Source organism: Chiroxiphia lanceolata, chromosome Z, assembly GCF_009829145.1.
Source record: "Chiroxiphia lanceolata isolate bChiLan1 chromosome Z, bChiLan1.pri, whole genome shotgun sequence".
NCBI lineage: Eukaryota > Metazoa > Chordata > Aves > Passeriformes > Pipridae > Chiroxiphia > Chiroxiphia lanceolata.
The window spans coordinates 4,500,798-4,525,406 of record NC_045671.1 but is presented as its reverse complement, the minus strand read 5'-3'; the positions used below and the strand labels follow the sequence as shown (position 1 = coordinate 4,525,406).

Below are 24,609 nucleotides of genomic sequence, written 5' to 3'. Positions count from 1 at the left end.
TTAAAATAGTCACTAAATTGTATTTTTTTTTTTAGGAACCGTGTTAAAATAATGGTGGCGCTTGGGGGTTACAGGAGAAGTACTGAAATACTGAACTTGGGGTTTATTGTGTTTTGGTTGGTTGTTTTTTCCCTCCAACAATGAGAACAGAGCAGTTTGAAATAATTTGTAAGGTTTTTTTACTGTTAAAAGACAATTGTCATCAGACTTGTTTTATTTCAGTAATTGCATCTCATTTGTTTTGTCTTCTGCCTTTCATTTAAGGTTTTCAGAGTCCACAACTGGTTTTCAGTAGTTTTTTGTAACTGTCCTCTAGTGAAATGGAAAAATTACTGCTATATGAGAGCTTTTTCCTCTACTAAATCTAGGTATTAGCAGTAAAAGTGATGGACAAATCAGCCTCTCCAGCTGCATTCAGGTGTTATTGGCTATTGCAAGCACCAGATATCAGTTTTTAGTCTCTAAAGGTCCATGCTTCACTTAATCAAAGATCACTCTCAAGGCTGAAAGGAACTCAGATGGACTTGGAAATCCCTGATGCCCTGACTGCTAGTCGGGGAAACTTTCTGTGTTTCATGCCATTTCCTTGAGGTCTCCAAGGGCCTGTCCTCTTTATTCCAATATGTTAGAAATCCAGGTATTCAGTAGAAAAATGTAATCAAACGCATGAAATAAATAAATAATTTTTTTAAAAGGCAAGCTTAAAAGTACTCACCGGTATCAGCTTTTAGGTTTTGAATGAAATAATTTTGTGTGCATGCTGCGTTATTACTTTTTTCTGCAAGCTTTTTTTCCACTTCCAGCCAGTAACTACCTTCACTTGCTTTTCTTATGGTAAAATACTTTAAATGGGGAGTTCAGAGTGGGTTTGAAAAATATAAAATATATTTAATGTATTTAAATGGAAACTTTGGATATACGTTACTAGGGCACTATTTTTAAGGTAAGAGACTCTGCAGGAAGTCTTTCCTGCAGAGATTTTTCCTGCTTCCTGAAAGAAGTCTTTTAGACTTTGAGGAGTGAGCCACTTTGAACATCAGAAATGTCTCTCCAGAGCTCTGTGTCTTGGACTCCTTGTGGGTACCTACAGTCTTCCTCTGAGCCTTGAGACAGAGCAGGAATTTCATGCGTGCCTATCTGTGGTCTTGAGGTGTTTCCTGAATTGTTTTCTCAGATGCCTAAAATCCCCCACTTTTATGAGGAATTCATATTTTTAAAAAAGTGTCTATATATTGAAATCCAAGGCCTTCTATACCTAACCCTACAAGAATTTAAGGAGCTCAGAGGATGAAATCTGTTTCACCTACTGTCTTAAATAACTCCTGTTTTTAGTTTAAATCATGACTGAAATGAAAATAAAATCTCCCCCATATGATTTAGCAGTCATTTGGGAACAGTAATGAACCAAAGCTAAAGGTCCAGTTTTGTCTGTAATTTATAGACATGTCTAATAATTAAGAGCCCTTTAAATTAAGATGTAATAAATCTGAAGAAATTGGATCATGATAAAACATGATGGTCTAAGAGATAGAAGTTTATGTGTTATGACACTCACACTATTGAAGGAAGGACATGTAATTGTTTTATAAAATGTGGAAGTTCAAGGCCTTTAGAGGAGGTGGTATTACACAAAGGTCACATGCAGTCTAATTTAGTGAGCAGTCAGGTGATAACTGTGTATAAATACCATGATATGTGTATGAAGGATTACAGTGAGGTGGCTGGTACAAGTTGGACAGTCTGTCCCTGGAGACATTCAGAAACTGCCTGGATGTGGTCCTGGTCAAGGCAGCTGGCTTGGGGTGGCCCTGCTCAACCAGGCGGTTGGACCAGGTGTCCTTTAGGGGTCCCTTCCACCCTCACCCATTCTGTGATTCTGTGAAATAAAAGTTGCATAGAATCATCTTCTAAATTCTGTTGAGAAGGTGTGCATGTGCTTCTTGCCAACCATATTACATAACTAAGAAACTGTCAAATACAAACTGCACAAAATTAATGACTCTCCAGAACTAAAAATTTCTCTGAAAACCTGCCCAAACAAGATGCTCATTCTGCTGTAGACTGTTTTTCAGCTATGGTTACGAGACAAGCATTGTCTTAGCTGGGGTTGACAAATTTCAAATGAGTAATGTTTTGAGTAATGTAAAAACAAACAAACAAACCCAAATATCTTTGGGTTAACCAAAAAAACAATTCATAAGTTGTTCCTGGCAGGTTTTGCCCCCATCCTTAAGACACATATGGGGATTGATGGCTATGTTACAAGACAATGAGCTTTTCACAGTGAAAAGTGAATTCTTACAGAATAAAAAATCTTATTAAATAAGATCTTGCTCTATGGTGAACTTGCCACCGGCTGCCACATGAGAGGAGCCCCAAAGAGGAGATACAAGGACTCCCTGAAACAACATCTCAGCCTTGGCCGTACTGATCATCATAACTGATCTACTCTGGCCTCCAGTCAGGAGGTCTGGAGACACACCAGCTATAATGCTGCTATGCCTTTGAGAACACAGACAGGATCACCCTTGAGGAGAAAAGACAACGCAGAAAGAACCGTGCCTTGCAGAATTTACCACCTAAGGAGTCTTTCTGCTGTGCCTTTTGCAATCAGACATGCCTGTCTCGTATTGGCCTTTTTAACCACCAACGTGCTTGTAACAAACGTGGTAGAGACCTTTCCCAAATCTTTGTTCGTGAAGCCCAGCCATTCAGTGAAATAGTCAGAGGGGTGACTAATTGAAAAATACTGAGCCTTTTTTTTTTTTCAGGAGCACTGAGCACCTAATCTTATGAAAATCTCAGTGAATACAGGTGCTGTAGGTTAAAGCACCTCTTAGCAAATGCATCCCTGTGTAGTGCTGTTCGGTTCCATAATTCCGAAACAAGACTCTGTGTTCTGTGCTGTCTCTCTGTCTAGATAACAATCGTGCAAAAATGTTCTACATTCTTGTTTAAAAGATCTTTTATCTTGTATCTGTGTGAATATCTGCAATCTCACCATCTTTTTGTGATGTAGTTCTGCTAGGGCCCAAGTCATTGCTTAAATTATACATTTCAAACTGAAAAAAACATTTGCAGAACACTTTGAAAAACATTTTTTTTGCTTTATATAAGTTAATCAAGAGTGTTCCTAGAAAATGGCCTCCTAAGAATTATGAATTGTTCTACTTTGATTTCTATTAACAACATTGTGGATTTATATAATATTTAGTCTTCAGTATATCCAGATATTTTAGGTTTTTTGAAGTTGCTGGTAAACTGCAGTTTACCAACTGAAGTTCAGTTGTCCATTTTGCCACCTGTTGTGTCTCACACCTGGCTCAGTACTACTGAAGGGAAATACAGTGAATTCTCCCCAGTGAAGGTATGAGCACCGTGGTGAGCAGTATGGCCATGTGCAAGCTCTTGATATGAAGGGAAGTTGCCTTGTGCATTTGAAGACAGCAGGTATATAGAAGTTTTTTGTTACATTCATGCTGCAGAAATGTTTTAAATGTAGTGAGTTGAAAGGGAGAAGGTAGTGATCAAGTGATGTAGCTCATTTTAGTACTGAAAGAGTGCATGACAAACTTTGGTGCATTTGCATTTGCAATACAATTTCAGATTTGGAGTTGTTGTGATGTTTCTTCAATGTATTTCCAAGCTGTTGATAAATTTTGACCTTACTCAACTCAAAAGACTTTTGAAACCACATTGAAGTCTTCTTTGGTGTTTAGTGGCTTCAAAAAGTTGTTGTTAGGATCCTGAGTCTTATTTTCCCTTTGTTGTATTAGTTCTTGTCAAGTTTACCATATTTTGTGCCGCAGCAACTGAACAGGATGCACACATTGCACTGCTTTTAGTATTATTTTAATTTGCTAATACATTCTAAAGAAAGTGGAAAGACTTAATAGTATCTATTATATAAATTGAGCATTAAATATCTACTAACCAGTTTCAAATATTGGTTCAGTCTTTGTGAATATACTCCGTGTGTTTAAAAATCAAAAAAGCAGAAAAAGCGATCTTGCCTTTTAGTACACCTACTGAATTTGAAATCAACTTTGCTTCTCGAAAACCACAATTTCAAGTCAACAACTGAGTATATAAATGAATATATAAATATACTGTTATAAACCTTACAGAAAAGAATTAATTTTATTTTCTGAGAGCTCCCTACTGTCTCTAGAGACTAGACTTAAAAATTCTATTTTTCTAAGCTTTGCATCAAGAACTATGTGACGTTTTTGCCTTTCTTTCCTCTGCAGGTAAACTGTTCCACATTGACTTCGGTTACATTTTGGGCCGGGACCCCAAGCCCCTTCCTCCCCCGATGAAGCTGAACAAGGAGATGGTGGAAGGCATGGGAGGGACACAGAGTGAGCAGTACCAGGAGTTCCGCAAGCAGTGCTACACAGCCTTCCTGCATCTCCGCAGGTAACAGGGCTCGTTTTGTGCTGGAATTTGTTAGAGCCGCCGTAAAGCAGGAGAGAAGAGGAGCAACTGAATCACTGAAATGTTTCTGTGGAAAATCCAAAACTTGCTTAAGTGTGAACGTAAACTCAAGAATTTGTATGAAACAAAGGAAAAGCGGTGGTGGAGCTTGAATGTAATTGTTCTTCAAGTTAAATCCCCCAGTTTTGCTTGTTTAATAACTTAAATAGCTTTATTTCGGAACTTGTATGGGGTGTCAAATTGTATATTTCTCTTTTGGGTATGTTTTTTCCCTTAAGTATGTTTTCCTCTGGTTATTGATGATCAAGTAATTGTCATTTTCACTCTTAAGTCATTACTCATTTGCTGCTTTATCCTCCTCCAGTTTAGATTAGTGACAGTCAAAAGCTTTGGCTTGAAGCTGACACACACACATATGCTTAGTTGACTTTAGGTCCTGTGGGACAAAAATTAGCTGCTTGTAGCGACAATCAAATATGTTAGAAATTTCTTTAGATACTCAGAACTGTGGCAGCTGAAACCTCTTTAGACTCTGTGTATCTACAGACCAACAGATCTCTGCTTTAAATTTGGAATCAGCTTCATTCTTTTGCAGTGACTGTATTACTTACCGTCAGCTTTCTGAACCAAGTAGCTCAGCTTTGTTCTGTTTAAACAGAACACAGGTAAGCACTCTTGGTCTGTCCAGGGATTTGATTTACCACATCTTCAACAGAGCTGAAATAATCTCACTTTAATATCAGGATTACATAATGCAAACCTCCAAATATGTGGAAAAAAACAGTAATATGGAAAGCATATGTGAAAAGTACGATGTAATATGAAAAGCAGTCAGTCAATGATATGAAATAAAATGCTGTATGTAGTTCTCCACTTGTTAAAAGGAGAAAGAGTAAGGAGTTGGTCTATTTAATATTAATGGCTTAAAAGCAATTCAACAACTTGAAAAAAACAGTGGCATGTTATCAGCAAACAATACTTGTGGTGTCAGAGAACAATCAGAAAGGCTAATGCATATTCCAAGTTCTGAATTGCTTAAAGCTGTTTTGTAATGCTTTATTTCTTATTTGTCATATATTGAAGTTGTTTTGATTGTTTAAACCTAGCTGTTTCAATGGAGAGGTCTGTTGTGTCAGTGAAGGATTATTCATTGAATTAATTTATGTAATGATTTGCTACAAAGATCATCAGTAGGTGTGGAGTATAGCAGTAATTTGGGTATACAACCTAAAGTGTAAATCAAGATAGGTTCATTTATAATGTCTGTGATTGTAGTTGTAATTATAGTCTCTCCAATGTTTGTTCAGCTTAATAGGGAAATATTTTTAAATGGTTCTGGATAAATATCCTTAAGGCTTTCAACAGAGATAGTGTAGGAGAATATTAGAATTACTGTAGCTATTACTTCAAGCAGCTAGAACTAAAAATTATTGAGCTTACTTGCTTATTGAAAAAAAAGAATAATTGGATGTGAAACTGCTTAGTTCTAACAGCTCTGCATGTTGGCAGAAACGCACTCACAGATACACCTTCTGGCCAAGTAGTGTGAAACCATAACTTCTGATTACTAAGACAAAATGCAAACTCTCTGTCATGTTCCCCAGTTTGTGTTTCATTTTTGTTCTTTATTTCCCTGAGGTATAACCAGTTCCCTACATATGTCAGGTACTGTATGTTGGTGTTCCACGATTCCTACTGGAATGGGTGTTGCATAGTGAAAACAAATATAAGGAATTTAAAAGTTACAAGTGAAACAGTGGTTCTGTTCATTGTTCCAGATTGTAAGCATTTTGGCATTATTATCATGATCATTATTTTGTGGTTTTTTGTTTGTTTGGGGGCTTTGCGGGAAGTTGGGGAGATGCTTTCTACTGCCTTGAACAACAGTAATGGGTTGTGTGTGTTTGTCAGCAGTGCTGTAATAAAGGAGCAGCCTCTGCATTCTGAGTGTGCTGCAGGGCAAGTTGTGGCTGATATCATTTATGAAAGCCAACTTGGACATGACAGCGTTTGGGGAGTGTAGGTGGTCTTGAGAAGAAGTGAGCCATGGGGCGATCCCAAGTCACACTGAAAAAAGGCAATTGCATTTTAAACTTAGGAATTTTTGACCAGGTAGACAGGGCCTTAGTCTGGGACTGCAAATAACTGTAAACTCTCCTGTCCTTGTCTTGTAGCTTCGAATTTGGTAGAGTATTTTCAGTGTCAACAACCTAAATATTTAGTTGCTCCAGGGCATCTATATGCAAAGGAGCCAAGTAAATGTTGGAAAAAAAATAAAGGAATGCTTAGGATCAAGCATTTATTTGATATATATTGATATATATTAAGCACTTAAAACCAAAAATTTCTGTTGTCAGAAAACACATCAGTGAGAATTCGAACTTCTGTCTGTTGTGCATTTCTTCCTTAGTACACAAGGCCTCTTCTATGTAGGAGTTTTTTTCTTGGATTTCTTAAAGTTTAACAGCACTTCATGTTCAAACTGTAAGTTAATCAACCTTCAGTGTAGCCAAGTGCTCATCTGTTTGGTAAGTTAGCTTCTACTGAGCTTTGAGAAAAGCAAATTGTGTGAGAAGGATTTGGGTTTGGATTTAGGTGCTTAATTGAACCTTCTTAAACCTAGGAATTCCTGTCTCCAAGTTTGTTCTGGCTGTGAATGGAAGTCAGCCATTCTGGAGGACTTTGTAATGCAGATGTCAAAGATGAGTGATACCACTTGCTTGACAAAGGTGTTTGTTTCTTACAGGTCAGCCTCCTAGCTCAGGTGAGTCAGCAGAATGTCTCCTCTTAGGATGAATTTGGGCTGTCAGTTCTCCAGCTGTGAACCTCATGGCATATTTGCCAAATATGTAGCCAGTAAGATGGATGACAGTGGACTACTGAGTTACAGAAATGCTGGGGTGAGGGGCAGAGGAGAGACCTGTGGATAGTATAGTGAGCAACTCTTTCTTAATCTGGGGTTTTTCTACTCAATATCTCCCCCAAAACTACTTTTTTTTTTTTTTTTAACGAGGTTCTTTATATGACCTTATGCTTCAAGAACCAAAAGACTTGATTGTGGGGAACAGAACCAGCTCTTAACTGGCACCTAGCAATGATGAGTAGACCTTTAAAAATCTTTTTTACAAGCCTCCATCACATAAATAACTGCAGTAACCACCTGCAGTGCTCATAAGCTCTTGTCCTCTATGCGTTTCAAGAGCAAAAGGGTCTCAGGGTCGGTTCAAAGGAAAAACTGCTGATGGAAGCTACCAATAACCTATGAAGAGACTTGAGAGCACATATGTGTAAGATTTAAGCATGTTTAAAGTAGATTTGTTTGTTTCAGACAGGTAGGGGAAAAAGAAAATCAGTACTGTCTGTGATGTCTGTTCCTGGCAGCAAAGCAACTTGACTGCCAGATTTCTTATCCAGGTCTGAAACAAAATGGTAGAGTAACTTTTCTGCTTCTCTTTTGACTTGTGGTAAAAGTAATTTTCCCCACTCCAGTCTCTCGCCCCTGTGCAAGTGAAGCAGAACAGCTGAAACAAAGTAGACACTGAAGATTTCTGGCCAAACAGTTTATTTTAAATGCTTGCATTATAAAACCTTAAATCTTATATGGGAATGTGTTAGGTGGTGCTAGTTCCAGATAATAATTAAGTATCATGAGTGTTTGATGGAATTACACTTGTCTAGAGAGATGGTTTTTTGAGCATGAAGCAATCATTTTGTATAGTTAAAATACTTTGTACTTGCAACTGTCAGCTTATATATGTTCAGCAGCTTCCTAATAAACAATTTTTGCTGCTAAGAATTCATTTTCTATCATCTGTGAAGTTCCTGATGCTCTTAGCAAAGCAATATTTCAAATTTTGAGGTCTGTTACATACATTGTCTCTTTAAGAGAACTAGACCTCTTTGCAGAGGAAGGGGAGTTTCAGTTTATGTTGAACAGCTTGAAAATTATCCTTTCAAAAAGCAGCTTACAGCTAATTTCCTGCAAGGGCAAAATGGTTTTCTTTAAAAAAATAGTCCTGAGTGCTTCCAACACCATTTCAAAGCTGAAAACTGTTCTCTGCCTTGTCTGTTTTAATGGTTATAGATGACATATGTACTTCATAAGTGTAGCATGCTACCACTGTTACTGGAGCTTAACTGAGCAACTGAAGACTTGGATCTGGTTAAATATTTAACTTGTGTCAAAAGCCCTTACAGTGACTTGAAAAATCATGTCTTGTAATTATGAAGAGTTCAGCTCTTAGAATGTTAATTTATATCATACTGCTGTGTTGCTTTTTAATAAAAAATAACCTTTGAATCAGTATTCTAGCAAATGTTTATCCTACTTGAGGTAGAAAATGACATTAAATCTTAAAATCACAGTTTATATTTGATGTGTCTCTGAGTAAATGTTCTGGTAATTTTAGAAAATTATAACTAAATCAGGGCAATTTATTGAGTTTTGGCTGTGTGAGAGAGTTTGAGGGCTAAACTTTGATGATTAATGTCAGTATCTTATGTTCTTAACATAAATATATTCAATTAAATGTTGCAAATGGATCTCTGAAGAATTACCAATTCACTCTTAAGATGATGAGTTCTTAAGTTGTTTACAAAAAATGTCTTTTGTGCAGTTTACAAAGTTTTTACGTAATTTACTCTTCTGCTTAGGTATTCCAACTTGATCTTGAACTTATTTTCTCTCATGGTGGATGCCAACATTCCAGATATTGCTCTTGAACCCGACAAGACTGTAAAAAAGGTAACTGAAAAGCTTTCCTTGTCTTTCTCTAACCTAGGTCATCTCATTAAGAAATGTTCAGTCACTTGTGATGACTTTTTTGTATCTGACCTGAGAACACTTACTCCTCTTAGGAAATCTTGATCAGTTTCTAGAATCATTGAAGTTAAAGATAGGAGCGTGTACTTTGAGATAATTTAGCACATGTGCCCATAAATACAGAATGGCTTTTTATCATCCATGCGGTGTGCACAGTCTGCCCTAGCACTCTGTTCCAAGGGGTATTTTAGGTAAGAACACTGTTCCCACCTTATCAAACCTTTTATAACCAAAGCAATCAACACTGACTATATCATGAAAGGTTGTTCCATCTAGTCTAGATTACTGTAAGTCATGGATGGTTTTATAAAACCAGTCTGCCGAAGGTTTGAAACCTGTAGGCTGGTATATCTTCATCACCAAGAAATTTTTGTTTATTGTGAAAACAAGCTGATGTCCCATAATTCTGACTTTGTCCCTCTACTCCAGCTTGAGCCATTCTTCTCCATTTGATGTTTGAGCAGCAGTTGACATGAAAAATACTGGATCCTTGTTCATCTAGATTTCATTGCACTTACATTTTAGACAAATGTTGGCTCTTTTATAACCTGGTTTATAGTGAAGGGCTATGTATTTTAATTCCACAAAGGACTTTGTGGAGCCTCTGTATCCAATGGAAATTAGTTCAGTGTAATTTTTATTTCAGCTGTGGATTTTCTCTAAAAAAGGTTGTTCTTCATTATTTTCAATAAGCTATGAAAGCAGAGATTCAGAATCTTTAAATTAATATTTCATGTTGTAATATAATTTCCCTAAAGAAGACTAAATTGTGACTCAAACAAAGTTTTTTTTTTGCCTTCAAGAATCTGAGCATTTCTGTTCAGAGTTCCTTGGTTTCAAATTGATACAAAGAGTTCCTGTAGCTATTCAATTTCATTTCAAGGAAGGTTGAGCTAGCCACAAATGCTGTGTTTTGTGGTAAAGGTGACAGTCCTCCCTCCACATGACTGTCTTCCTGAGAAAATGACATCTAATTCTTTCTCCATATCAATATTTGAACCTCACCTCTGTCCCTAAATACCCTACAAAGACTGAGTAGATAACTCACATAGAACATGGGAGGTAAAAGCCTAAAGTAGCCAGCTAAAATGGTTCAATACCTACCAAGTTCTGGGAGTAACTACATTTTTGTACAGACACCTTCTTTTGAAGGAAGAGACCTTCCTAACAGTATGCAACTCCTGTCTATGAATTTTATTTTTATGAAGAAGACTTGTTTAATTCTGACTACCCACTGTAAAAAGGCATAATATACAGTAAGGGAGGGGAAGATCTTTTAGATTGCAGAGTCTTCAAATAGATGCACCATAAATCCTAGAAAATTTGAAGTATGCAACTACAGGCAGAGGAGAGACTAATTTTTGGGAAAGTTTGTTGTTGACTGAAACAGTCATCAAGAAACCAAACAAATGGTTTCATGGAATCCCAGAAGTGCTGTTCTTTCATGTTTATATCAGTAGGTTTGAGACTTGCTGTGTCTTTTAATCTTACTTAGTATCTGTTCAGAGTTCCCTGTCGTTTGATCATAGAATCCCAGAATTTGGGTTGGAAGGGACCTTAAAATTCATGTCGTTCCAACCTCCTCATTCCAACATGGCAGGGACACCTTCCACTGGACATGTGGCATTGTTCATTCCTGCCTTGAATGCTCTCTTATGAGCTCTGATATGTTTTTATCAAACAGAATTTCCTGGTGCTTGCTAATTAACATGAAATATCCTTGTTTCTTGTTAGTATCTTGGCATTGCATTTTATGGTAGTAAACTCTCTAGAAGTGCTGTCCCAGGGTACATACTTTCTGTAATTAGTGATAGTAGGGCGTCAGATTCTGTAAAATACTTGGATTATTTTAATGTAGCGATGTTTGAGTATTTCAGACACTTCTAAAACTCTTTTACTCTATATAAATTTCCCGTATAATTTTCTTGAAATCACAAATCATGATACAGAATTAAAACCCAACAAGTCTTTTCTCAGCTGAGAAGTATGTTACAGTTCGCTGATGTGCAATAGTTAAAAATCAAGATTATGTAAAGCATAATGGCATTGTGTGCAACTGGAGATCATGGAAGGAAGCAGTATCTAAAAAGAAGTTGTGAGAACCATGAATTAGATCCACGTGGTTACTTCTAAATTCCGTTACAAAGTATAAATAATAGTGCCTTCTTTGCATGAAAAGCATAGTTGTTATATGACAGATCACTATTAGATCGAATGCAGCAATTAGTTATTGGGATTGTTAGCTCTGGCAGTGACTGCAGCTTGGTGAATTGTGACTTTTACCCTCATGTCAGTTCAAGGCTGTCTGTTCACAGAGGCTTTAAAATGTGTTACAAACTAGAACTGAAGCAGTAAGGCAAGTGCTTCTAACAAGGAATGCAAATCACTTTCAACTGCTTTGAGAGGAAAAGATCCTACTTTTCTGGGTCTCTGAGTTAATTTACAGTGTGCTCGTTCCTTTAAAAAACAAAAGAAGACTCACACAATAACATATTGTCAGAAAGATAACCAAGTTTTTCAGATCTCCCAAGTATTGTTATTTTATATAAACTCTTTTTTTTTTCCTGACTGCTCAGCTGTTTTTGACCACTATTAGTGGTTCAGATGTAGTCTTTTTGGTTCAAAATCAGCCTTTGAATATACTCCCTAAATTTGTGCAAAAGATAATATGTGATATGGGATCCCTGAAGACGAGGTGAACAGAGGAACCTTCCATAAAGCAGTGGTTGATATTATAATCTACTGGGTGCGTATGACAATGTTGAAAGCTCATACAACAGCAATTGTTTTATTTAGTTCTCAATTTTTGGGTTTACTGTTTTACTGGGGAAATGAAACCTAAAAAACCAAAAACCAAAACAAACAAAACAAAGCAAAGCAGAAAGAAACAAACAAACAAAAAAAAACCCAACCAAGAACCACAGGAAAACCAGACAACAACTGTAGAATCAACAATGGGCTAGAATCAGAATCATCTTAACCCGTTATATAATGGTGAGTAGGTCACTGTTGATTGGGTTTTTTTAAAATAATGTGTTAGAAAACTTATTTTGGGTATCTTTGTTAGCCCATCTCAAATCAGTTATAAACTTTGTTAGTACTAATAAAAGAAAGGAACAAGGTGTCTTGCATCTCTTGGGTTGAGTGGCAAGTTTGTTCAGTCATTTAACAAGGTAATACTGTACCTTGTTGTAGGAAAATTGAATAAATGCTTTCAGCATCTCAATTGATTTTTATTTTTTTCCTTAAAGCTTTAACAAAAAATCCATATATATATCAACAGACTCAAATTAGGTAAAAATCTATTTTGGACTGACCTGCGAAATTAAATTACCTTTGATGTGTGAGACAAGTCAATAGCCATTTCAGCCGTGGTATCACTTTCACCGGAGACAAAGGTGGAGATTTACAAATGTTTCTGTATCTAAGAAGGTGTCCTGGTAAACAGTGTAGGTGGAAGTTCACAGACAGCATTTTCCTCACTGGTGCTGCAGTACCACTCATATTCCTTTTTGCAGAGCCCTACTTTTGGTCCACGCTCACTGGAACCAGTGAGGCTCTAGTCCCACAGGCATCTGAAGTCAAGTAACTGGGGTAACTAGTTAGGTTACCTTTACCTAAATTTTGAGATTAATCAGAATACTAGTTTTATAATTAAACTGCAAGGAGAATGATGGTAGAAAAAAATTCTTTTCAAACAAAGGAATGCTTACTGAAGTATTGTATATATTATATATATTATAACACCTGTTGAAGTATTATATTGCAGTTATTTTGTCAAACTGTTTTTTTGGCATAAATATCTCTGATACTGAAAGTTTAATAGGTGTAGCTATACTGCTGTTATCAAGTAGGCATGAATTATTCCAAATGTTATTTCTGAAGAATATTTCTTTGCCATGTTAGATGGTAGCTCAAGTTCAAGTCTAATCTTTATTTTCACGAAGAGACATCAGGTATCATCCTCACTTCCAGTAGGCAGGGAGGTGCTTTATGTTGCAGAAAGTATCTGCTTGCTAGTAAAAATACAGTCAGATGTAAAAACATGCTGGCAAGTAAAGCTACCTTTGGAAATAAAATGTTTTTTGTGTTCCTCTTTCCTAAACTTTCTGCTGAGATCTTAGAGCCAGAATGTAGGTTTAATTTTAGTAATCACATACGTAATCTAAATAAGCATAAAATTTGCGTCTGCCATATGGTAATGATGGCTAGAGTGAAGTAAATTGAAAAAAGAATAAAGAATACTATCGACATTGTCCATGTCTCAATTTCTTGTACTCTCTCTTGTCATTTCCTGTGGTATATAGGTGTATTATTATGGGATGCTTGCTAGTTAGACTAGTTAAGAGAAGGTGGTTGAAAGTCAGCAATCCTTGGACTTTCTGATGTTCAGACAAATAAGGAAACCAAGTAAGATTGTAAAGAAACTTATACAGAACGTGTCCTCTTCAGTGAGGCATTGGATGATTTGAGTTATGGTTTCAGGTTTTTTTTCCTTTGCGAATTTAAGACTCCTATGTTAAATGAGAGTTTTTAGAAAAATCTGACTGCAGAAAGTATTCGTAAGGAATATCACTGCTAATGTGGGGAACAAAAGGGAAGGCAGGTTCTTTATCTTTTTTTCCAAAAATTTTTTTTTTCTTTTTTCAAAATACTGTCTACTATCTAGTAACAGCTTGGCATCCCAGGAAGCTCACTGACAGAATGTAATTGTATAATCAAGCTTAAAATCTTAACTGAAGGTATATTGCCCAGGTGTTGTTTCTGTCTAAGGGTTTTGGAAAGTCTTGGGAGAAATGCACATCAAATGAAGTCAAAATTGGAACAGCAGCTTCTGTCGTGTGTAACTTTGTGCAAAATAAGTATAGATTGCACCTCTGACATGGTTTATGGCAAAAGTGTGTTCCCGTCCTCCTTGAAGGTACTTTCACATCCTTCCTGTTCAAAAGAGAACAAACTCTACAGAAACTGATTTTGCTTATCAGAGAAAAGTGACAAGGGATATATTTTTTCCTGCTGGCGTGAAAAGAAACACAAACTCCCCGTGGCTTCAACTGGAGATGTGGATTTAGAGCACACCAAAATTTGACATTCCCTTCCTACTTGCATTGTGTAGTGTTTGTTTTCAGAAATTAAATCAGTGCTGACCTTAACAATGCATTCCCACAGATAAAATTGGACTGGCAATGAGTGAGTCAACATTGTCCTGAAAACAAACAAAGCTCTTTGAAGTTTCACAACTGTTTATCCACTGCTATCCGCTTGCAGTGAATATACCCAATATTTATAGATAGATAGGCTAGTCCCTTTCAGTTGTAAGAAAAGCTTGTTGTACTGACTTGCCTCACTCCATTTTCGATCACTACTTTTCCCCACAGAAAAAAACCCTGAAAACAGGGATTACCAGCTGCACAAAATTGTTTCCATCCTCAGACCTCTAGAAATCCTCTTCGAATTCGTCCTATTTAGTTTCATAGCAAAAAGCATATCAATTTTTGACCAAGAAAAAGTAGCTGCGGAGCTTAAAATTTGTTGTCTTTTTGATCCTTTCATCTCCTTTTGTCCTCTCCATACTATTTGTAAGGAGAGCTGTCAGTATAGTGTTTCATCTCATGGTTCACGACACCATCTCCTACTGCCACTCTCTGATTTAGGCTTTTCTGAAAACCTACCATGGCTCAAAAATGTCACAAAATGAAATTAAATTGAAAAGTAGCAGAAGATTCTCCCCAGTTTGCCTCTCCCTTTCTGTGGCCTCTGAGGTAATTGCCTTTAAATTTTCCACTCTTCACATATGTTTTTCAGTTTTCAGGAAGAAGGCTGAGCTGAAATCTTTATATTGACCTGTCAGTGCATAACTGATAATACAATGAAGTTATCCCCACGCTCACTTTTTTTTTTCCTACCAGTGCTCCTTGTTTTTCTGTTTCCAGCACAGCTGAAGTGCTAATTGCTAATTGTTGGGCTTTTTAAAATTAGCCAGTGCTATAAATCCTAAGTAGTAATGACTAAAATCTGGAGTCAATTATGTAGCCAGTTTTGCGTAAGGAAGAAGTAGACCATCACTCTTCAGATGTAGCTAATGGATTCAACATTGTCACCTCCTAACAAAAAAAGCTTTTGATTTTTCTACAGGAAAGCCAGATGGTTTCTATCTGTCCTTCATAGCAAATTTGACCTTTAAATGAGAAAACATCAGGGACCAGTGATTCATTGGCAGACAAAGGACTCAGCAGGCATTAAAGGACAGTGTCCTAATTGCCTGAGCTGTGTTTCAGATGCCCATTGATTAAAGAAGGTTCTGCAAAGACACTGCATTACAGGCGAGGTTGTTGTGAGCACAGGCAGCACAAATACCTGGCTCTCAGCAAGCAGGAGGTAACTGCTGTCTGTGAAAGCAGCCCCAGTCAGTTTTGACAGAAAAGGCTAAAATCAAACTGCTCAGAAGAGAGGAAGATCGTTCTGTGGACTGAAACACTGGGAGCACCCTCTGTGTTTCCAAGTCTGAGGAGGGCTCATCCCCCTTGATAAGAAAATGATCAGTGTGGTTATTTGGAAACTATCAAGAAGACGGAACAGACATTGTTTTGTTCTGAAACATGGACTATATCAAAGTAAAATTATTTTTATTGTACAGGTATAAAAGCTGAAGCAGAGATGTTACTGAAGGTACAGGAAGAGTTCCTGAGTTAATTTGTCCCTAAACCTGAGATAATTTTTTCCTTTTTTTTTTTTTTTTTCATCCGGCTTATAGTGAAACTCCTACTGCTCTTTTCCCCCTCCTCTTTCCTCCCGAGTCAGTCAAGGGATAATTGAGAGTTGAGTTCCCAAGTTAGTGAAATGGAAAGGACCTCTAAGTTGGAAGTTGACAAGCCTTTTTAGGCAGTGATTGTCCCTTTTCACCTGACTGAAAATACAAGTGTTGGTTAGAAGGTGGCACTAGGAAACCTTCCTGATGCCAATAGGAAATTTACATTTATAGGAGAAATAAACTCAGTTCTGCTTGATTAGGGTCTCTTTGCTTCACTAGTCATATTTTCTTGCTACTCTGGGGAGGTTTATTCTTTGTAAAAGTGTCACATTGCAACGGAGCTTATTTTGCTTCAACAGATATTCATGTCTGTGTCCATTTGGGTAATGATGCTGCAGCTGCACACCCAGCTTTTCTGTTTCTAGGCTGTTGATTTTTCATGTATATTAATTTATTTCAAAATACAAAAAAAAAACAAAAATTGGAATAAACATCACAACATGAACCAAGTGTGAGAACACTCTTGTTCTCCTGTTGCTTTATATTGCACTCTCTAATTGACTGTAAGTTTTTGGCCAGCATGGTGAAATTCTGAGCTGGAATAGTATAATCTTTGTGTACTGTAGCAGCTGAAACCCTGATTTTCACAGTTCAATTTAGAGACATTCTCTAACATCTTTAGTGCCTTCTACTTAAAAAAAAATATAGAGAGAAGCATACATGGGCTTATTTAGCAACTGCAGTTTGTTCAAATTCAACCCTTGAAAACAAAGGCTGTTGTTGGAATAGTGTTCCAAATGAAATTGTTCATGCAAATAAAACACCTGAATAGTTTGTTCTGTCAGTTGTTTAGGCTGCAAGCAACAGGGAAAACAAGAAAGTATTTTACTGAAAAAGATGGAATGTGATAAGGGTTAAGCAAATAATTTAATGCCAATTTCTGCCACATGAATGTTGGATACTGAGTACTGGTAATAATTATAAGGAAAAGCAGTAAAAATAATCATGAAAAGACCACTAAATACTGTTGTTTTCTTTTTTTGACTATAAATTGATTTTTGTCTGAGGTTTTAGTCATGATGACATCCAATGTGTATTATGACCTAATGGAAAAGGACACTGAAGTTTCTCTGTAAGCAGCTGATTTTGCAATGAGCAAGTCCATACTGGTGTGATAAAATTATATAAAACACAAGCAGTGCTGCTTAATATTACTGGAAGAATAAATAGCAGAGCAGCCACCAGTCTTGGTGGTGCATTCTTCAGAATGGCTGACTTGCAATTTGTCTGAAACCTAAACAGGATTGAGAAAGAGTTCTCATATGTACATCTCCTATGCCACCTTAAAATGCATTATTACCTTCCTCAGTAGTTATGAAAAGCAGAGCTTCATGAGTGTTGAGGATGCTGTCCTGAAGACGATAAAAGCTTCCACAGAATTCCTAAAATGTTTATCATAACCTTGAGCCCTAAGTACCCAATTAATTTTAGGTAATTTTTTTAGCAGGGAGAATATGATTTCTAGTGGAAAAAAAAATTGAGTTTAATATGATTCCCCTGGCCCATATTGTACAGTAGATCAAATTTGAGGACAAAGAAAAATAAAAATCCATACAAATCTGCTCTTTGGTGAGAGAGAAAAGGCAGTCCTGTGGTTAAGGAACAAAAGGCCTAAGTGAAAATCTTGCAACTTTACAAGAAAGTGCACTTACCCACATAAGCTCTGTTCCCTACTGGGTGTACGTGTCATATCTCAATCCTAAGTCTGTCACACTTCTGAAAATGCAAAATGCCACAAAAGGGTAAACCTGGGGAGATTCGTTCAACAGAATGAAGACATTGGCCTGCCATTATCTCAGACCTTTAACTACATTTTTTAATAAGATTAGTATTTTCTTGAGTATTTCATGTCTTCTTTTTGCCATCATGTTTTTTGTACTTTACACAACTCTATGGGCCTGAGAGTTTTCTATGAAATCAGCTTTATAAACACATTTGGTGCCCTTTTCCAAACAATACTCATTCTACTTCTCCTTGAAGACACTTCAAGCAAAAACAAAGTCCAAATTTATTAGCAGTTAACAATGCCCATTGTTCTGGTAGATGTTACGCTCTTCCCCTCTTAGTTAACTTTGTGCTGGGATAATGGTGTGAAGTAGTGTTTCTTTCTTTTTGTTACTGTAAAATATATTTTTCCCATGCTTTGGCTATTCTTACTAAGTTCCCATCCTATAGGGAATTCTGCTACAAGTGATGATCAGCATTTTTTTAGCTCATCATCAGTGCAACCACAAGTAATTTATATTTAAATGCTTCTCTCCTCACCCTCACTCCCCCATATTTTCTTTTGAACTGTCCCTCATGGTCTCTTCCCCTTTTAATTTTTATTTGTCTTTTGAAAAATAAAAGCTCTACCATGATAACTGACAGTAGCTTTCTTACAAGGCGCTTTAAATTTTACTGAAGGATAGTAAAATTTCTAGTTGCCCAGTTTCATATAATTTTGCAATCCTCTTGTTGTACAGTTTATTACTAAACTATCCACTCTGCAGGGGGATAGGAAGTGTATAGGTTTAATATTTCAAGTTGAATGTCAGTATCTGCATGGACTCTACTTGTTCATTCAGCCTTTTCATCCTTGAATGTTCAAGTTCTTCTGTTGAGACTTAATGTTGAAAAACAGTGTTTGTATATGGTGTGGGGTTTAAAACTTCCTTTTCTCGAAACAAAGCAAAAGTTTAACCAGATTCATCAAATATATTTATTTTCTATTTAACGAATACTAAACAAAAACAATGCTGTTGATTTAAATATCAAAGTGACAGCTTTAAGTAAATCTTCAGGTGGAATATCTTTGATGCCTTCATGGTGGTCATCCTTCATAAGTGTGTAGAATGAGATAGTTGTATAACTCATCAGAATTTCACCCCCCAAACTCGCCTGTATTTTTAACACTGTGCAAAAATCTCTTCCTAGTTGGCCTCGTCTGTGAGAAACTACTGGCTTTTAGAATACATCATTTACATTGGAACTCAGGGATTTCAAATAAGAGCTACTGTTGGTTTTCCTACAAGAACTAGAAGTCAGTTGCTGCTGTTGCAGCTCAAGAAATAATTTGTAGTTTTGCCGTGTTTCTTCTCATCTAGATTCCAGCAGTCAGTTTTAATGCAGGGCTGAAAAACTTCCATGCAAAGATCTGATACTCAGCAGCATTTGATCCTGCTGTTCATTGCAAACTGATTTTAAGATCTAACCATGGGTAAATTTCTTTGCACATATATCAGTGTGCCAGTGTGTTTTGTGGGAAGTGGGTTTAATTAGTCATTAATTCCATAGAATTAAGCTGCATCTTAATATCCCTAACTGCAGGAATTCTGAGAAGGTCTTCCATGAGCAAATTAGAAGATCGCTGAAGTGTTTGATTACTAGAGTTGTGTAAAAGAGCATTATGGTGATTTTTCCTTTTTTTGAAGCCTGGAGTGAGCAATTTTCCTGAATTCTCATTAACATCACCTTTTCTGTGAGCATGGAAATAGATCTGAAAGAAATCTGTGCTGTAATTTGGGGAGGTATTTAAACTTGTGCATAATTGCAAGCATGTGAATAGTCCATTAACTTCAGTTGGATTCTACTGCGTGCGTCATTGGCTGTCTAAAAACTTCTGATATGTCTGTGGGAGATAATAAACCTCCTTCTCATCGTGTTTGTTACGAAGATAAAAGTTCTATACTATTAGCCTGAAATATCTGCTGAATCTCTCCCTGGTACATGCTTTGTTGAAAGTTTGAACTTTTCCTGTTTAATCCATTCTTTCATGTTGATCAAACTTCTTTTTGAGAGGAAGTTGAGGAAAAACTCAATTTATGCTTACTTCCACTGTATCACTTATAATGATACTTTGAGTAAAGCAACTTTATGATCATAGAGCTTTTTTCCAGCCTAAACCGTTCTATGATTCCACGATCTTTCCATACTTAGCAGGCTAACTTAGGCTTTTATTACAGTTCTGAAGGGTACTATTTTATAGTAGGTTACCTTTGAAAGGAACACAGAGTTACGCTAAACCGCAATTTTGGAGCATTTTTGCTGTCATAAAGAGTGTGGTTGAGTATATGGTTTCCTTGATGCACAGAAAGCATACAAAATAGGAAGGAAAGGCAGTGTCATCTAACAAATCCAACCTTATTAAGTGCACTGTTGAAATAATTTGGCTCACATTTTTGTCAATGCCCAAAAAAAAGGGGAATGCATGGAAAACGTTCAGGAAAGACTTGATTCCATCTTACTGTTAGTCTCCTTAGTCACAGCCACAAGAAGGTTAAGAAGAAACATAAATCATTTGATATTTGCCTACATGAGGGGAATTTCTGTTAGGCAGCTCTTTAATAGAAAAAGTTTTAATGAGCTCAACTGTTTGAGATGGAAATTGGACAAATTCAGATAGCAAATAAGTCACGCTTGTTAAATAGGGCAATTAATCATTGAAACAATTTACTGAGGGTGTGAAACATTCTGTCTTTGTATAAAGATACCATAAAGGAGATTCTCATAGATAAAGTAGAAGATAAGTACTTGGTGAAAAAATTGTTTGATACCATTTTACCTAGTTCATTATGCAGGAGACTGAAGAACTTGAATGTGATGGTCTCCAGAAGAGCTCATGTCATTTGAGATTTATCTTTATGTGAATAAAGCATGTTACTAGGTGGCAGCAATAAATTTTCTGCAATTAATGTGGATTTGCTGGGCAATTTACATGTTGTGATTAACACTTCTTTGCAAGGTAACTAGTACTTTAAGGGGATAGTATTAATTGCCAATGCTCAGATCTAGACTTCTCAAAAGAGTTTTGAAAGGGGAAGGGGATAAAACCAAGCTCAGTAGAGTTAAGGTTAGTTAGCCCTATATGTTAGAGAGTGTTACCATCTGGATCAGTTCTGAAAAACTGCCATGAAATTAGTTGGAAGTCACAGAAAGGCCCCTTCATTAATGTTCTTGACTTTGCCAAGGTGGAAATAGGGAACTATGGATGTTGCTGTATTCTTAATTATAGTGCATTGAGCTTTTAATTCATACATGAATTGTGTTACTGGAGCAATGATTAAACTATGTTGCTGTCAAAAGGAAAAACAATGTGAGGTGTAGCAGTTTCTCCAACCTTATGTGGATGGTGGATACAATCAAAGTTAATGACCTTCACACCCACCACATAAAGGTCAGTTTTGAGAGAGTTGATTTGCTCAGCCCTTCCTCTAATTCTGTGTTCTTTACTTAATTGCCTTACAGTTTCTAAAAGATAGTGTTACCTGAAAATAGATGTAGAGTAAGGAAGTGTTACATCTTTTCAAAAATTATTAGGGTCATCCAGACTCTTCCAAATTTGTATTTAATATGCAGAGCTGTGTGTTTTTTCTCAAGTGGCATTTCATTTTTAGTAAAAGTTGAGTATTTTCTCTTTTTTAAAACTCATACCACTTCAGTTCTGCTTAAACTCCTATGTCCAAGTACTGCCCTTGACTTTCTGGCCTTGAGCTTTGAAATTAGTAGTTGGGACAATGAGATGTCAGGGTCTGTTTCTAGCTTATTTAAACACTAATTTTGATGAAAGGATTTAAAACAGGTGTTTTATATAGCACTGTGAATTTCCAGCAATCTGCTGCAACTTAGAAGTAAAAGAGAGATTCTCTACTAAACTGTCTTAGCTGAAATCACTGTGTCTGCTGCTGTATACACAGATAGCATAGTGCATGTGTTGAACTAATTTTAGCCATTTCTACCCCCATTCCAGGTGCAGGACAAGTTTCGTTTGGACCTGTCTGATGAGGAAGCTGTCCATTATATGCAGAGTCTAATTGATGAAAGTGTTCATGCCCTCTTTGCAGCTGTGGTGGAGCAGATACACAAGTTTGCACAGGTGAGATACCTTCTACTCAGTTGCTGGTTTGTGTGAAAGGTGAACAAGGTGAGAGGTTGCAAGTGCTTGAGTTTAAGACATAACTTCACTGTCTGTGACGTTTTAGTTCATTTTCCTACAGAATAAAACTGTTTTAACTGCCAGGACTGGAGAACAAACTAACAGTGATCCTAGAAAAAGTTGGGAAACGCCTTAGCAAATATGCAGGTTCTGTCACCTGCGGTCAGGATAGTTCCTGGTATCAATCCAGGCTGGGGGATGAGGAGATTTAGAGCAGCCCTGCTGAGAAGGACTTGGAGTGCTGGTGAGTGAGAGACTGGGTATGACCCAGCCTTGTGCACTCACCTCAGAAAGCCAAGTGTGTCCTGAGATCATCCCCAGCAGCCTGGCAAGGGAGGTGATTCTGCCCCTCTACTGTACTCTGGTGGGACTCCACCTGCAGTGCTGCCTCCAGCTCTGTGCTGTCTTACTGCAAGCCATTGTAAGACAATAAAATATTTGATTCTTGTGTAGAACAAAACCGTGTTCACAAAAGCATTTCTGCTTCAAATTTACAGTGGTTTTTTTTTTCCTCTAAAACCATCTGACATTTGGTTTGTGCTTGTCCAGGATTTAAGATACTACACTGTTTGCCTTAAGTATTAGACTCATGACAAGAAATGGAATTAAGAGGAAAAATGAAACTGCTCTGAAAAGTCAGTCATTATCCCAGTTATTTTTATTGATTCTTTCTTCAAAATGCTGATCAAATTCTGACATAACTGAGCAGAACTGTTTTTATGGCTATCCATTTTGCTAAAGATCTTCTGTTGTTGCCTTCAAACTTAGTTTTTATTTTGAAGAATTGCACTATATAGTGCAGAATAAGAAGGAAAAATGTCATTTGCATCCACACATGTATTGAATAAAGGTGATCTTTTATGTGATGTAAAAAAAGGGAGTGTAATTATATGAAAATGATCTGAAATTTGTTGTCATTTACTATGGATTACTTTGGTTTTGTAATTTCATAACACAAAGTGTGAAATGCCCTGCATCTGTCTTGGGGTTCAAGTAAAAAAAAAAGGCCATTACAAAGATTCAAGGTCAAAATTTTAAGTGCCTCCAATATGTGTGTAGGTCTTCCTTTTAATCATGTACAGTCACTATTTTAAGACATGTCTTTTTACTTCATTGGCCTTAGGTGACTACCAGATTCTCCCAGATAATTTATTATTGCATTTGTGAAGCTGTATTAGTAAGTCAGAGTTTACAGGTTTGATTTAGATAACTTTTACTTTTTCCATTCAGGCTTGTTCTTGCTTGATCTTTCTTCAGCACGTACAACTGCTTTTAAAATCTCAGGACAGATTGTTCAGAATATGGAAAAGTACCAAAGAATGTTATCCCAGGCTTCTATGGGATGGGCCTTAGAGCAGCTTGGTCTAGTGGAAATGTCCCTGCCCATGGCAGGGGTTTGGAACTAGTTGATCTTTAAGGTCCTTCCAACGATTCTGTGATTTCAGCTCGCAGGAATGGTGTTCTAAGCAACAAGCTGATACATACAGCAGCATCTTCCATTCATATTTTTGGGAGTTAAAAAGCAAACTCACAGTGTATATTACACTTTGGATACCAAATAAGCAGATGTGCCAGTCACTACTGTCACAGTTATCTCATTTTGGGGGTCTTACCTCTCCAGTGGCCCATGCTGAACTGCAGCACAGTCTTAAGTGCTGTGTTTACTAAGGCTCTGAACTCCCCTCGTGCACTGCTGCGGAGTGTGCAAGCTGTGTACTTTTCTGATTTTGGCATCTGATGCCTAGAATGAAAACACATAGTGTGTTGCTTTGTAAGTGCTTAGGGCATCTCTAGCCTCCATGTGATGTAGGATTCTTCTGCTAGTTTTGGAGTTCCAGTTATTGCCTTTATTCATGCTCTAAAAACAGTTACACTTACAGGCTTGCCCCTGTGAGGATACTGGATGCTTGCAAGTGTGAGGAGGATGCAAAAAGAATAGTCACAAATTAATCAGCAGTTGGCAAGTCTTAAGAATCTGAGGTCTATTCATGTATTTAAAAAAAAACTTACAAAAAATTCATTGTAATTAATGTCTATTCCCTTTATATTACAAGTGAAATAGGACGCTTTTTAGTGATACTTAGTACTTCATTGGTCAAAATCATTATCATTCCTTTTTGTCTGAGGCGGTCTTAAGAATTTGCTGCTGTGGTCTTCATGGAGTCTGTAAATCATTAAATGAGCAATTAACGGGTCATTGAATTTGCTGTAAAGGGGTCATCTCACACAATGGCCAACTGAAGCTTCAGTTTGTTCATTTATAATTCTGCCTTTAATTGCCAATGGTCTTGCTCTTAATAGTATTATAAGTTGACTGAAAAAAACCCCAGCACTACACAAGTGTTATGACACAAGTGTAAACAGCAGATTTAGCTTAATGCCACATAATATTTAATTTTAAATGCTCTTCAACACTTTTTTTTTGTTTATCAGTAGATATTTGTTCTTTTACTGCCTCCAAAATAGGCCAACAAGGAATCTGTGCAGTTTACTGCAGCACTTAAGAGCTTTTTAATAAGGTTGGTTATTATAGCAACCACGGTGTTTCAGTATTCTATATGTCACTCTGTAGTAAGTAAAATGCTTGGATAAAGTACTCAGGATGTTTTGGAATCAGTTCAGTAT

General features: G+C 36.9%; 1 protein-coding gene across 1 annotated transcript in view; it reads left to right on the top strand.

The window, feature by feature from the left end:
• Positions 1-24,609, top strand: part of PIK3C3 (phosphatidylinositol 3-kinase catalytic subunit type 3) — a 66,643-nt gene that overhangs the window by 40,391 nt on the left and 1,643 nt on the right. Inside the window, exons 22-24 of the mRNA XM_032675189.1 lie at positions 4,251-4,419; positions 9,091-9,181; positions 21,799-21,924. Coding sequence (XP_032531080.1) covers positions 4,251-4,419; positions 9,091-9,181; positions 21,799-21,924 — 386 coding nt within the window. The remainder of the gene's footprint in view (positions 1-4,250; positions 4,420-9,090; positions 9,182-21,798; positions 21,925-24,609) is intronic.